General features: G+C 42.6%; 1 protein-coding gene across 1 annotated transcript in view; it reads right to left on the minus strand.

Moving 5' to 3' along the window:
- Positions 1-393: 393 nt before the first annotated feature.
- The window catches only part of LOC120871385 (E3 ubiquitin-protein ligase TRIM71-like), a 64,549-nt gene continuing 49,619 nt past the window's right edge, over positions 394-15,323 (minus strand). The window contains 2 exon segments of the mRNA XM_040251284.1: positions 394-1,158; positions 1,161-1,298. Coding sequence (XP_040107218.1) covers positions 394-1,158; positions 1,161-1,298 — 903 coding nt within the window.

Raw genomic sequence — 15,323 nt, forward strand, 5'->3', positions numbered from 1 at the left:
ACACATCCAGTGCCCCGCTCACCAGCCACAGAGATGCTAGGCTTGTGCGTGTCACACCCCATGGAGGGGGAGGGAAACCCCCACTGAGCGAGTGTGGGAGGAGGCAGAGGGCCTGTCCCAGAAGGAAATGTAAAAGGTTTCTGAGGTAGATAGAGATATCACTTCACAGGCTCAATCCCTGCAGAAAAGATAAGTACATTCATCTGTAAAAAAAAAAAAATAAAGATGAGGTAGGACGTAAGCAATGTTGTACTTTTCTTGTCTTTCAAACAAAAGCAAAAAAAAAAAATTTTTTTTTCCCCTGAGACAGTTTCCTCTGAAATTCAAAAGTGGGGGAAATAGAGAGGAGAGATGGACACGTGCACCCCAAACACGGAAGCCCAGGAAACGTGATTAGAAGATGAGGATTCGATTGTTGCCGAAGTCCACCACGACGATCATCCCGTCCAGTGTGACCTCTATGCCGGAGGGCCGGTCCATCTGCCCGAAGCCACTGCCCTGGGCGCCGAACTTGCCCAGGAAGCTGCCATTGGACTCGAACATCTGCACCCGGTGGTTCCTGGAGTCGGCCACGATGATGCGCCCCTCGTGTTCCACAGCCACGCCCTGCGGCCGCAGGATCTGCCCGTTGCCCGTGCCCTCGGAGCCCAGGAAGCGGGCCGACTGGCAGTCAGGGTGGATGACCAGGAGCCGGTGGTTGTTGAAGTCGGTGATCACCAAGTGGCCCTCGTGGTTGAAAGCCACGCCCCGCGGGGAGTCAAAGTGCTTCCAGAGAGCTCCCTCGAAGCCGTACTTATTCAGGAAGACCCCGTCGGGCCCGAACAGCAGCTGAATGCGGTGGTTCCGCGTGTCTGAGACCAAGATCTTGCCCTCGGAATTCACCGCCACGTCCCAGGGGTAGTTGAACTGCCCGTTCTTGGTGCCCTTCTCCCCGAACTTGAGGAGGAACTGGCCCTCGAAGGTGAAGATCTGGATGCGATGATTGTCCTTGTCGGCCACCACGATCCTGCGGGAGGCATCACACGCCACCCTGGCAGGCGGGTCGAACTGCCCCGGCCGGGAGCCCAGCGTGCCGAACTTGTGGTGGAAGGTGCGGCACGGCTTGAACACCTGGATGCGGTTGTTGCTGCGGTCGACCACCACGATGTAGCCCTCCTTTTGTCCACGCTCATGCCCCACGGGCGGCAGAGCTTGCCATCGCTGTCGCCCTCGCTGCCGAAGCTCAGGCCGGGGAGCCCAATGCCCAGGTAGCCGCGGCCAGACTTGACCACCACCTTGAAGGGGCTGTTCTCGATGTACTATTATCATTATTATTACTACCACTAGTATTATTCACCCACACGCCTAGTTTGTTGCCCACAGTCTCACCAAGAGGGGCAACACTGCATTAAAAAGAATAAAATAATGCCATTTACAGCATCATGGATGGACCTCGAGACTGGCATACTGAGCGAAGTAAGTAAGACAGAGAAAGAGAAATATTGTATGACATCCCTTAGATGTGGAATCTAAAAGGAATGATGCAAAGAAACTTAGAAAACAAAAAACAGACTCACAGACATGGAGAATGAACTTATGGTTGGGAAGGATGGGGGAAGGGATAGCTAGGGAGTTTGGGGTGGACATGTACCCAGTGCTCTATTTAAAATGGATAACCAACAAGAAACTCCTGTATGGCACATGGGACTCCACTCAGTGTTACGTGCTAGTGTCGATGGGAGGGGAGTTTGGGGAAGAATGGATGCATGTATACGTATGGCTGAGTCCCTTTGCTGTTCACCTGAAACAACACAACATTGTTTGTTAATCAGCTATACCCCAATATAAAATAGAAAGTTGTTGTTTTGTTTTGTTTAAAGATGAGAAAGACTGAGGTAGGGGGTCCATATAATCTTAGTTGGTCTCTCCTCTTTTCCAACCCATTTCTTCCTTCTGGCTGTTGCAGACATGAGTTAGGAGAGCAATGTCTGTTTTTATGGTCTAGTTTTCCTTGGTTGGTGTCACACCATTAAGTCAAACGTACATCCTGGCCTTTAGAAATTCAGCATGGCCAGAGCTTTAATACCTGTCCAGGTGGATAAGGGCAGGAGCAGTCAAGAAGATGGTATAAAGTTAGATCCCCTTCCCGTTAGCTCAGGAAGAAAAATGACAGGAGCCAATTGCTGCCAGTCAAAAGGGCTGTGAGCAATTCCTTTATTTTAGAAGTATTTTGGTCCTTTCTTAACTGCTATTCAGTCAGCTAGCTGGATGTTTTGTAGGTAACAATCTTTTCAAGTCTTCCTCAGTTGTCTGGAACCAGACAAGGGAGTGGCCACCAATCACCATTGGATTGAAAGGGTACAGTGGCTGGATTGCATTAAATGATCTATTTGACATTTAAGAGTACCACTGATATTACTCATCAGTTTGTGCTCCTGCTAAAACTTTGTCACTTAAACATTATCAGGTCCCTCGTCTTTTGCTAAATGTCAGCCTACTTAGGACTGAAATTTAAATTGAAAAATTCTTTGTGGCATGTACCATGAGTTTTTGTTTTTTATTTTTTCTCTCATCCAAATATTTATCCATCCATGCGTCCAGTTATCCATCCTTCCATCATTTCAACAGTCTGCACCCATGTGCCCTTAGCTTTATCACGTTCTCCTCTCTGGGAGATACTTGGATAAAACTGGCCTCAAGGGGCAACTTAGTCAAGCAGTCACATGCACAGTTCCAACACTTCTGTGTGATCAGTATAGTGTTACAGAGGATTAACAGCACAAAATAGCCATAGACCATCCATAAATGATGGAGCCTGGCTGTGTCTCACGAAACTTTATTTATAAACACTGAAATGTCAATGTCATATTACTTCCAAACATCATAAAATACTATCTTCTTTTGATTTAAATTCATAATGTAAAGAAAAATTCACTCTTAGTCCCTGGGGCATACAGATATAGGTGGAAGATTGGATTGGGCCTTCAGACTACAGTTTACTGATCAGTGGCCGAATCCATACAAGCATATTCTGAGTTCCTGCAACTGAGCTGTGGACCAGCCATCACCTGTTGAAGGTAGGCATTCTGTCTTTCATTAACAAAAGTTAATATATATGAAGAAATCAATCTGTTTTAACTTAACCTAATGTGTTCATCAAATGCTCCTGTCTCTTTATTATCTAATATAGAAGTGCAGGCAATAAAATTCTATACTGGCTCCATTAGGAAACCAAAGAATTAAACAATTAGGCAATCAGTGGAATAATGAAAAACTTTTCCATTAGGTTTTTGCCCACCAAGAGAGGGTTGGGCTTTCATAATTCAAATGCCCTCTGCAAATGTCATTGCTTGGAGCTAAAAGCATCTACCCATATGGATGCAGGCAAGGTGTGGGGAGCAGTGTGGGGGTCACCCTCAGTGTTCTAGAAAATTGATGAGGACGTGGCAGCCCAGGGATGCCATCAAGCAATTTCATTGTTCATCAGACCCTTTTATTTTCATCATCTCTGAAAACTTCTCTGAAACTCCCTCTCAAACTGTCCCTAAAAAGGAGCTGGCAGACCACGTGTTGCTCTGACCCCCCATTCACTGTCACTTCTTCTGAAAATATTTTTTTTTCACATTATAGTATCCTTACTGTGAGAACAGGAGATGCCTGTTGCTAGGGCAACCCCTTGTGATGCTTCAGCGTGTGTCTCAGTGCAGACTCTCTGCTCTGTGGTTAAGATAACATACAAATCTTAGCCCCTCTGCTTTCTGCCACAGATTCTCCCAATATTTTCCTGAATGATACATAGTTTCCCGCCCCCCACCCCCACATTCCCTGATGCAACACGTCTTAGTTTAAAACAAAACTCAAAATATCTTCTATAGAGCTATCTTCTACAAAAATAACCACCAAACCCCATTTATAGGCTCATTCTACATAACAATACACTTCCTCAGCTTCAGTCTGATTAGATTGACCTTCTGGTCAATACTCTCCATTATATCAAGGGAGGAAATGATCCCACAACTGAGACTGCCAGCTTTATGAGGAAGTTGACATTTGAGATAAATCATGGAAAATGTAGTAATAATAAAAATAGAAGCAAGCACTTATACCACATTTACTGCAGACCAGGCATCTAAATACTTTATTCACCAACTCTATTTTTATCTCCATTTTACAGATGAGTGAACTGAGTGATAAGGAAGGATGTTCAAGATATGAGGAAGAGTTGAAACAAAATAAGGTGCAAAAGTCAGAACATTTTGGTGAACAATTATTTTTAATCCAGGTAAGTTTGAAGTATGTAGTAATGAGAAGAATATTGAAGGTCATGCTTTGGGAGCCTTGATTAATGAATGGGGTGGTGATTTATTTTTCCAGTCAGTTCAGTTCAGTCGCTCAGTTGTGTCTGACTCTTTGCAGCCCCATGGACTGCAGCACACCAGGCTTCCCTGACCTTCACTATCTCCGAGAGCTTGCTCAAACTCATGTCCATCAAGTCCATGATGCATCCAACCATCTCATCCTCTGTCCTCCCCTTTTCCTCCTGCTTTCAATCTTTCCCAGCAACAGGATCTTTTATGAAGAGTCAGTTTTTCGCATCAGGTGGCCAAAGTATTGAAGCTTCAGCTTCAGCATCAGTCCTTCCAATGAATATTCAGGACTGATTTCCTTTAGGATGAACAGGTTTGATCTCCTTGCAGTCCAAGGGACTCTCAAGAGTCTTCTCCAACACCACAGTTCAAAAGCATCAATTCTTCGGTGCTCAGCTTTCTTTATGCTCCAACTCTCATATCCATACATGACTATTGGAAAAACCATAGCTTTGACTGGATGGACCTTTGTCAGCAAAGTGATATCTCTGCTTTTTAATATGCTGTTTATGTTAGTCAAAGATTTATTTTTTACTATTCTGATTTTTCTCTCCTGGATTTCATGACCTAATTTTCAGGTCATAAAATTTCAGTCTCACTTGTAGGTTTACCCTCCTGTACTTTGCCATCAAATGTTGAGACTTCTTTTCAATGCCACGCCTAAAATCCCATCTCCTGTGTATTTTATCTCTAGAAAATCCAACCCTCTGTGTGGGCCAATTTCCCCAAGTTTTATCTGCTCAAACAACCTCATTTCTTTTTTTTCCAGGAAACACATCTCTTTTTATACATATTCACTCATTAGCATGATTGTTGGATTAATAAGGAATTGTTAAATAAGTAAATAGCTTATTGCTCAACTAAGTAAAATCTTATTTAAAAAATAACCTTCTTTCCACCCTAGAATAGACTTCTGCTTTTTAATAGCAATGTTTTCCCTCACAAATATTAGAAAGGCTTCCTAACTCACAAGCTTATACGTAAATTCACCTATGAAAGTGAAAGTGTTAGTCTTTCTTTCTGTCATGTCCAACTCTTTGGGATCCCATGGACTGTAGCCTGCCAGGCTCCTCTGTCCATGGGAATTCTCCAGGCAAGAATACTGGAGTGGTAGCCGTTCCCTTCTCCAGGGGATCTTCCTAACCCAGGGGTTGAACCCGGGTCTCCTGCATTGCAGGCAGATTCTTTACCATTGGAGCCAGCAGGGAAGCCCCTATATTTCCTCCTAATAGTTCGAAGATGATGATGATGAAGATGATTATTTATTGAGCATTCATTTATTGAGCTCTAACATTTATTGAGCTCTTACTATAAGCTAAGCCACATGGCCCATTCAATTTTCGTAATACTTCTGCAATACAGGTAGTAGTATACCCATTTTATAGAGAATGAACTAAGGTTTACAGTTTTTGAGAGTATAATTGCTTTACAATGTTGTGTTAGTTTCTGCTGTACAGTGAAATAAATCAGTCATATGCATACATATATCCCCTCTCTCTGGAACCTCCCTGCCACCCACCCCATCCCACCCCTCTATGTCATCAGACAGCACTGAGCTGAGCTCCCTGTGCTATACAGCAGGTTCCCACTAGCTATCTATTTTACACATGGTATATGTATCACAGAGTATATATATCAGTCCTAATCTCCCAATTCATCTCATCCCCCTTCTCCCTCTGTGTCCACATGTTCGTTCTCTACATCTGTGGCTCTTCCTGCTGTGCAAATGGGTTCAACTGTGCCATTTTTCTAGATTTTACACGTATGCATTATTATACGGTATTTGTCTTCTCTTTCTGACTTACTTCACTCTGTATGACAGACTCTGCTGCTGCTGCTGCTAAGTCGATTCAGTCGTGTTCGACTCTGTGCGACCCCATAGACGGCAGCCCACTAGGCTCCCCCGTCCCTAGGATTCTCCAGGCAAGAACACTGCAGTGGGTTGCCATTTCCTTCTCCAATGCAGGAAAGTGAAAAGTGAAAGTGAAGTCGCTCAGTCCTGTCTGACTCTTAGCGGCTGCAGCCTACCAGGCTCCTCCACCCATGGGACTTTCCAGACCCCGGGTCCATCCAGATCTCTACAGATGGCCCAATTTCATTCCTTTTTATAGCTGAGTGGCATTCCCTTGTATATATGTACCGCATCCTTATTCATTCATCTGTCAGTGGCCATTTAGGTTGCTTCTACGTCCTGGCTATTGTAAATAGTACTGCAATGAACACTGCTGGTTGATGGGAATGTAAATGGATACAACCACTATGGAGAACAGTATGAATATTCCTTCAAAAACTAAAAATAGAACTACCATATTGTTACCGAGTCTAAGCTCACTCAGCTCACCACAGGATGGGCCAATTGAAGAGGGGTGAGGTGTTTTTCTTTGAAAAAATGGCTGACCCAGAAGTTTGCAGACTAATGTCTCCAAATCACCATTTTGGCTGGGTTTGGATACCAGGTTCTTTTATGGGTCATAGACTAGGGGAGGTAAGGAAATAAAGTTAAAAGGCTATTAATCTTCCATATATCTCCTAGAATGGCAAGCCTCAGGCAGCAGGGGTCGGGGTGGTGGTGGTGATGGTGTTCGTTTCTTCCTTTCGGCCATCTACAGGTGGACACAGTTCTGAACAGAAGCACTTTAGCTTAACAGTCAGGCAGAGGGGCTGGATTCTCTGAGTCAGGCAATCATGCTTGATTATAGTAACAAAAGCAGTGGAAAGTAAGTCAAAAAAACACTTCCAACATGGAGTCAAAATTGACTTCTCTCTGTAACCCAGCAATCCCACCCTGGGCATAAACCCTGTGTGCCTACATGTGGGTTGAGTCACTGAATCGTGTCAGACTCTTTGCAACCCTATAGACTGTAGCCCACCAGGCTCCTCTGTCCATGGGATTCTTCAGGCAAGACTATTGGCGTGTGTTGCCATTCCCTCCTCCAAGGGATTTTCCCGATTCAAGGATCAAATCCTTGTCTCCTGCGGCTCCTGCATTGCTGTTGGATTCCTTACCACTGAGCTGCCACCAGCGACGCCCATAAACCCTGCTGCTGCTGCTGCTGCTGCTGCTAAACCATAATTCAAAAAGCCTTACATTTTTTAAGGACCTGAACCAAGTTCACAAGCAAGATCAGCCGAGTCATGGATCCAGGATCCTGAGACAATGTGACCCCAAAGGCTGGGCTGATGTGCTAAACATTCTGCCTGTTGATTTTTCCAATCCTCTATCAAAGGGGTGAGTGTGATTTCCCTAATCAATGCCCCTTAGTCTCTTTCCTTCTGTTTCAGTACCTTTTCCTCCATTGTCACTGCCATTTCTAAATCTGGGTTCCTATGACAAGCAGTAGGTTTGTTGACCCTTCTCTCCCTTTGCTTATATCACATGCAAACAGATATATTCACTGGGATGTGAAGATCCCTCTTATATCAGGATGGTGATGACAGCAACAGGGAAAAAAATTTTAACATCAACTTCCCATATCTTCCAATGAAGTTATTCCATTTCCAGAAATGCCCTTCATAACATACAGCAATGGTTTTCAGAATAGTCTCTGGACCAGCAGCATCTTGTCTAAAGTACAAATTCTCAGATCCTAGACCCACCACATCAGAAACTCTGGAATCTTTGCTTTCACAAGACTTCCAGTTGATTTTTTTTTCACTTTTTTAAAAAGATTTTTTATGCAGACCATTTTTAAAGTCATTATTGAATCTGTTATAATATTGCTTCTGTTTTATGTTTTGGTTTTTTGGCCCTGAGGTATGTAGGATCTTAGCTCCCCAACCAGGGGTTGAACCCACAACCCCTGAATTGGAAGGTGAAGTCTCAACCACTGGACCATCAAGGAAGTCCCTTCTAGGTGATTCTGATATTGCTAACCATTGACCTGTAATATCATCATCAATGAATCGTTAAAATAATAGCATAATACCAAGCATCTTATGGGCTATTCCTTTACAGAAGCATCTATAAACAAGCTCAAAGAAGGCAGCAACCTCTGGGGAATCCTGAACGCTGTTGATCTCAGATACGCTGTTGTTTTCAGCTGGCATCTCCTGCTTGTGTATATAAGGGGTGAATCCTTGCCTTGAGCGCACTAAATTAAAATGAGTGCTATAATGAATTCCTTGCACACACAGACATGACATTTGCAGGCAAGTCACTAACCACACATGTCCTGATCATGTTCATTTATTTCAAATGAATTCTCTTCTCATTTATCATCTGGCAAAAAGGGCCCTGGCTAATGAGGGCTGGAGCTGAGTGGGAAGGAGAAGATGAAGGAGAACAGAACAGATGTTTTTGCAGTGTTACTAACAGCCTTGCAAACCAACAGGGTCAAAGATTGCCTTTCAACATTCTCTTTCCGCGGAGTCTTGAGTTGTGGACAGTATCCTGAGGCATCCATGGAGGCGCTCCTTCTGAAAAATTCCTGGATGCTCTTGACTGGCCGTGTTGAATTTGGGTTGGTCCTAAACAGAAGTCTGGGCTTCCCAGGTGGCACAGTGGTGAAAATTCCACCTGCCAATGCAGGAGATGCAAGAGACACAAGAGACGCAAGTTCGATCCCTGGGTAGGGAAGATTCCCCTGGAGTAGAAAACGGCAACCTGCTCAAGTATTCTTGCCTGGAGAATCCCATGGACAGAGGAGCCTGGTCGGCTGTAGTCCATGGACTTGCAAACTCCAACACAATCGAGCACACACATACACACGCAAACAGAAGTCTCAGACCGCTCTTTGATTTTCCTGGCCTTTCCTGAATGTGAATGACTAGAACAACCCACCGCCTTGTTTTCTCTTTTGTTTATACTCTGCCACATTCTAAACAGGCTATAATCTTTGGAGCTCTTGTCTGCAGGAAGAAAGTTAAACAAAAACACACTGTCCCTGAAGAGCAATTGTTCTCTGGTCATTCATCTCCCTGCAGGGACCAAATTGTTTTGTAATTTTTCTTTAGGCAGCCACTAATTAGCAACCAGCAATTAGCAATCATTTTCATTATAAGCTGCTCCCTCCCCCAGTAAGGACTTAAAATACAGTTAAAATGGAAGCAATCAGATTGGAGGATTACCACGGAAAGGCAAAATAGCTGAGAAAGGACGCTCACCCCAAAGTCATTATTGTATACAGAGAGAAGGTTGCAGATAATTAAAAGACAAAGTTGGTGTGTCTGCCTATCAGCTTTGCTGCCAAAAGGTAAATGTGTTTTTTTTTAAATTCAACTCCGATTTTAAAAATCAATAGGTGGTTATACTCTTGAGAAAAAATCGAATAATTTCTCATATTTGAATACATAAATGAGCAATGTTGGCTTTATGTCTGTTTGGAGTCCGGAATGCATTTTCTTAACCTGGTATCAGAATGGTTTCACTATCCTATCAGAACTCTGGTCATGTAAACTTTTAGGAAATAAATACTATTTCAACATTTTAAAAAATAGGCTTGGGAATCTGATATTTGCATATAAATAGGTAGTAACTCAGATGCCAACTACAAGAAGAAAATGATTTCAACAATTTAATCATTCCTGGTAAATTTGCTATTACAAATGGCCTTGTCATGTTATTTTTAAGTGGAAGTTAATTGCTGAAATTCCTTTTGAAACAAAAGTGAAACAAGGGCTGCCAAGACACATCAATGGCATGATGCAATGAAACCACATGGAATTCTCTTTTCCCCCAAGTTTCAGCCACATGAAAAGAACATGTGTGATGATCATTTCCCATCACTTGGTTTGACTGCTTTCACCTGGAGTCCTAGATTTCCACATTCATGGTTTTGGAAATCCAGATAGCATAGCAACCAGCCCACCCAATCTGGCTCCCTCCTTTAGAATAACTTGTGTATGTGTGTGTGCGGTCAATCATGGCCAACTCTTTGCAATCCCATGGACTGTAGCCCTGCCAGGCTTCTCTGTCCATGGAATTGTCCAGGCAAGAATACTGGAATGGGTTGCCATTTCCTACTCCAGGGGATCTTTCCAACTCAGGGATCGAACCTGAGTCTCTTGCGTCACTTGCATTGGCAGGCGAATTCCTTACCCCTGTGCCACCTGGAATAACTAACTGTGTCCTTTCTAAGTGTCTCTGGGCTGATATCTGTGTCATTTCCAGCATTTAAAGACTTTTAAGCAGAGAAGGACTTCCTTGTTTATCAATGTCAGAAGAACAGACTAGATCCCTGGAGCTTGCTCAATCCAGAATAAGAGGAAATTCTCTGACCCTCAGACCATCATGGCTGCTGTTTCCAGGTGCCTCCAACCTACATCCATTCAGAGGTATCAGCTTCCACCCTTTATGCCAAGCTGGGGCCAGACATATTGTGTCTACCCAGGCTGGTAAGGTCCCCAGTTGGCTCCAGCTTTTCAGGATGATGTACTTGAGTAACAAGATATACAACCCTAACCAACCATCCTAGTTTGTGAGGACTCTATTTTAGCACAGAAGGTCTCACTTCCTAGGAACCCCTCAGTCCTGGCTAACCCAGAAAAGCTGGTCCCCTAAATCATACCTTTTCATCCTCCTCCAAATTGGGTCAGTTGCCTTAGTAACCCTCTAGTTGGGCTACCTGCCCACCTCCCCATCAATGGCACACCTAGAACTATCTCTTCTCGGGAAAATTCAGCTACCTAGCCCTCAGACTTTTGAAATCCAAGCTTTCTCTATTCTCTGACATATGGAAAATGTATATTTCTAGAGAGAAATCTACAGTGTGAGCATTTTCCTTGAAAGGGGAATAAAAAGACATCTTCCATCCTTTGTAAGTGCTTTCAGTCCTGAGTATATGTTAGAATTATCTATGAGTTTGAAGAACTCTCTTATGCCTGGACTCCACTCCTGGTCAATTCAATAAGAATCTATGATGTGTGACCTGGTCATCAATAGGACTAAAATCCATTTGTCAAAGGGCAGTGGAGAAAAGGTTTTGCTTTATTTCAGTTATAAGATGTTCAGTAAATTAATACAAGTGGACATCTATGTCTATAAGCTGTGAGCCTTAAAGTCTCAACTACTGACCCATGAAGGTCACAGAAATACAGCTCAGGTAAAAGTTTCCTACATGCTGAAATTTGCTGATAGTGAAAATTTCTTGATTCATCTCCCTTTAGGTACTCCAATTCTCCTTTTTTATGTTTTTGATTGAGATATAACAGTTATTACAGAAGTTTCAGGTGTACAACAAGGTGATTCAAATTTTTTTAAGTTATAGTCCATTTATAATTATTGTAAAGTATTGGCTGTATTCCTTGCATTGTAGAATATATCCTTGTAGCTTATTTATTTTATACATAGTATTTCCTCTGACTCCCATAAATACTAAATATAAAATCCAGTGCTTCACAAGCTGGGGCCAACAAACTTACAATGTCAAGATTTGGGAGCAGAAAGATGCTCATTCTTCCCCATCGTCCCCTACAACCCAACTGAACTCATACTGTTAATATCATTATTATTGTTTTTAATTTCCTGATCACCTTCAGAACCTTGCTTAGCAAACTGTGACTGTCAGCTCTAAAGAGTTTCTCAAAATTGGATTTTGGTTATGCCAGTTCTCAAGAAGACACAGGAATGTATATATTTAAGCATATATTTAACTGTAAATGTAATCATTTATAACCACTTTTAAATGCTCACTCTGGACTCAATCTCAAACGCCATGCTTTTACATTATTTTTGACATATTTATAATTGCCTGGAAGGGTTTCCCAGACAACTAACACTTTTATTGGGTCAGAAAATCTTGATGTGACCTAAATTTTATATAGGGCTCTTTATTTCTGTTGGTGATGCAAAATATTGGAATAATTTAAGATCCTGCTGTGTAGGAGAATCAAAAGAGGTAAATGGCATGATTAGTGCCTTTTAAAATTCTAACTAAATAATTCAAAGAAGTTTGGATAGAATATATGATACAAAATAAAACTACCTGGGAAATGTTCAAGACCATCTATTATTTAGAACCAAAGTATGTGGGTAAGAATATTAATAAGACTGTGCTGATCTGGGTCTGTTCAAATGTGGCCACTAATGAGAACAGGCTTCAGAAGTGTTGAGTCTTGAATTAATAAGTCCTCAGCCAGAAACTCCAGACCAGAGCTTCCTCTTCTAGGACGGTGTGGCTGGAGCCTAGAGGATCCTGAGACCAGGAAAGGCAGACTCCAGCTATGAGAGTGCAATTCCTCCTTGGCTTCTTTTAGATGTGTGTGCGTGTGCTAAGTCGCTACAGTCATGTCCGACTTTGCAATCCCATGGGCTGTAGCCAGGCTCCTCTGTCCATGAGGACCCTCCAGGTAAGAATACTGGGGTGGGTTGCCACGATCTCCAGGGGATCTTCCCTACCCAGGGATTGAATCCGTGTCTCTTATGTCTCCTGCATGGGCAGGCAGGTTTTTACCATTAGGACCACCTGGGAAGCCCTCTTTTAGATGTACATATGCTAAATGAGGGCTTTCCTGGTAGCTCAGCCGGTAAAGAATCCACCTGTAAGGCAAGTAGGTCCAGGTTCGATCCCTGGGTCAGAAAGATCCCCTGGAGAAGGAAATGGCAACCCACTCCAGTATTTTTTGCCTGGAGAACCCCTTGGACAGAGGAGCCTGGCAGAGATATAGTCCATGGGGTCGCAAAGAGTCGAATACAACTTAGGAACTAAACCACCACCACAGTAAATGAAAGCAGTTTTTAAAAAATTAAAAGCAAAATTTAAAAAAATGAGAACATAAATTTGAATTTTAACCTTATTTTGTCTTTCTTATTTCTTTCAAGTCTATGTGAAGCCTCAAACCTGGAGGGACTTTAATATTGGGTGAATGTGTGACACCCTAATATCCCTTCCTGTTCTCAGCCACTGTGTCCAGGGAGGTGGACACTGGGCGAGACCTCAGGTTTTCTTGATGTGTCACCCAGAGTAAGTTCGCAAAAGGGCCCACACTTCAGTCTTCCTCGTTGGCCTTCTGTCTGTGTTCTGGAATTCCTTTTAAGCTGCTATTAATATTAAGGAGACACCCAAAGGAAGGCAGAACACAATTGATTTGCAAGACACTTAACTGCATTAGGGCTCCAACTCCTCTTAGTTTTTCTGGGACTTTCCCTATTTAAACACTGAAAGCCCCTTGTCCTAGGAAAAAAAACCCATCTCAACCACACTGGATGGTTGATTCCCCCCAGGTGTAGAATATTTTTGGTTCCACTTTCTCATATTCAGACACAGAGGTCATGCTCACAGAACAGAGTTTCCCCACTTGGAGGATGTGCAGACCAAGAGAATTGAACTTGAGATGTCCAAAGGAAGGCAGCCAACCTGGTTTATCTGCAAAGTCATAGTCAGAGGTCAAACCAGAGTGGGACTTAAAAATGTGTGAGTTCACAACAGACACAGAGAATAGGCTTGTGGCTGCCAAGGTGGGAGGGGGGTTAGGGAGCGAAGGATTGGGAGGTTGGGGTCAGCAGATACAAACGATTACATATAGAATGGGTGAACAACAAAGTCCTACTGTATAGCACTGAGAACTATATTCTCTGTGAAATGTAGAAATATCCTGTGATAAACCATAATGAATATATATATGTATTACTAATCACTTTGCAAGCATCAATACACTGTAAATCAACTACTCTTTGATTTTTAAAAATATGTGAATTCACTGTGGTTGGAGACATTGAAGGAGATGGGAGTCCCCAGTCTTCAAATCAAGAGTCATATTTTGGAACTAAAAGTCACAAATCCTTTTGCTGCTTCTCTAACTGAAAATAAAATCCTGCTTGATCTGAGGCACATCACAATGAGATATCACAAGGAACTTTAGCAGGAGAGGAAAAAATATACATTCAGCTGTGTTAACTCAGACTGAGTGCATAATTCAAGGTCTACCCCATTCATTTTGGAGGTACTCTTCATAGCTGTCACAACAATCAAAAGTATTAAAGGGAATCACTAGGAATTATCATTTCCTAGTAATTATGAGAAAAGGTTGAGGAAAACTTTGTATTTTCTCCTCCCTGTCCTTTGTTTCCAAGCTGCTGGAGAGCAGCAGAGAGCCAGAGGCTTCCTGGATGACAGAAGGGATGCAGTTCGCAGCACAAGTGATGCTGAGTTAACTGGTTGGGTGTCTGAGATGGGCTGACAAAATGCAGCATGGAAAATTAGCCTGGTCAAACAGCTATAAAACTTGAGTCACAGAATCACAAAGATGCCAACAGACCAAGGATAATAAATAATGCAAGCAGTCAAGAACAGGCGGGTTAACACACGCACAAACCTGCAAACACCATTCCCTTTCTTAACTTCCTTGTTGCAGTTTTAATTAAGCCACCTCCAAAATAAAAGTCAAAGTATTGAAGAGAGTGAATCCCCTACAGACAGTGGGGGCAAATGTTAACCCTGAACTGACTTTGTATTTCTTTAAATAAAAAAAAAAAGCCTGCAAAGATGGAGAAGCAAGAATAAAGGCCAACGTTCTTCCAGGTAGGAGTCAATTCTTGCTGTCTGTGGTGGTTGTGTTGTATAAAGTCATCGCAAACATTGAATTAGCAAATCTGAAACTAGTGACTCCAGAGGAAATACACATATAGATTCCAGGAAGCTGCTTCTCATATTTTCATCAGCTGCCCAATGCATAACATTTTAGAATGTGTGCTTGTGTTGAAAGGTAACATATTTAATATACATTGTTAATTCATTAACTTTGAACTCATGGCCAACTTTAGAAGTAGGACAAGGACTCATGTTATTTACTGATACTTTTCTGTAAGGCACATGGCAGCTGCAAGCACTATTTAGGGTCCATTTTAAACAGAAAATCATCAATCAAAAGCACAAAAGGGCAGGAAAAAAAGTGACACCAGGTTGATCATGAAAAGGATGCTTGTTTACAATAAGAGAACTGGAACAGAAGGTCAAGTGTCACCTTATTTGACCTCAACTGGGCTCTACACAATGGTGACTCAGATATTTTGCTGCTCTGCATATGCACTTCAATGACCCC

The sequence above is a fragment of the Oryx dammah genome, unplaced genomic scaffold (assembly GCF_014754425.2).
Source record: "Oryx dammah isolate SB20612 unplaced genomic scaffold, SCBI_Odam_1.1 HiC_scaffold_12, whole genome shotgun sequence".
NCBI lineage: Eukaryota > Metazoa > Chordata > Mammalia > Artiodactyla > Bovidae > Oryx > Oryx dammah.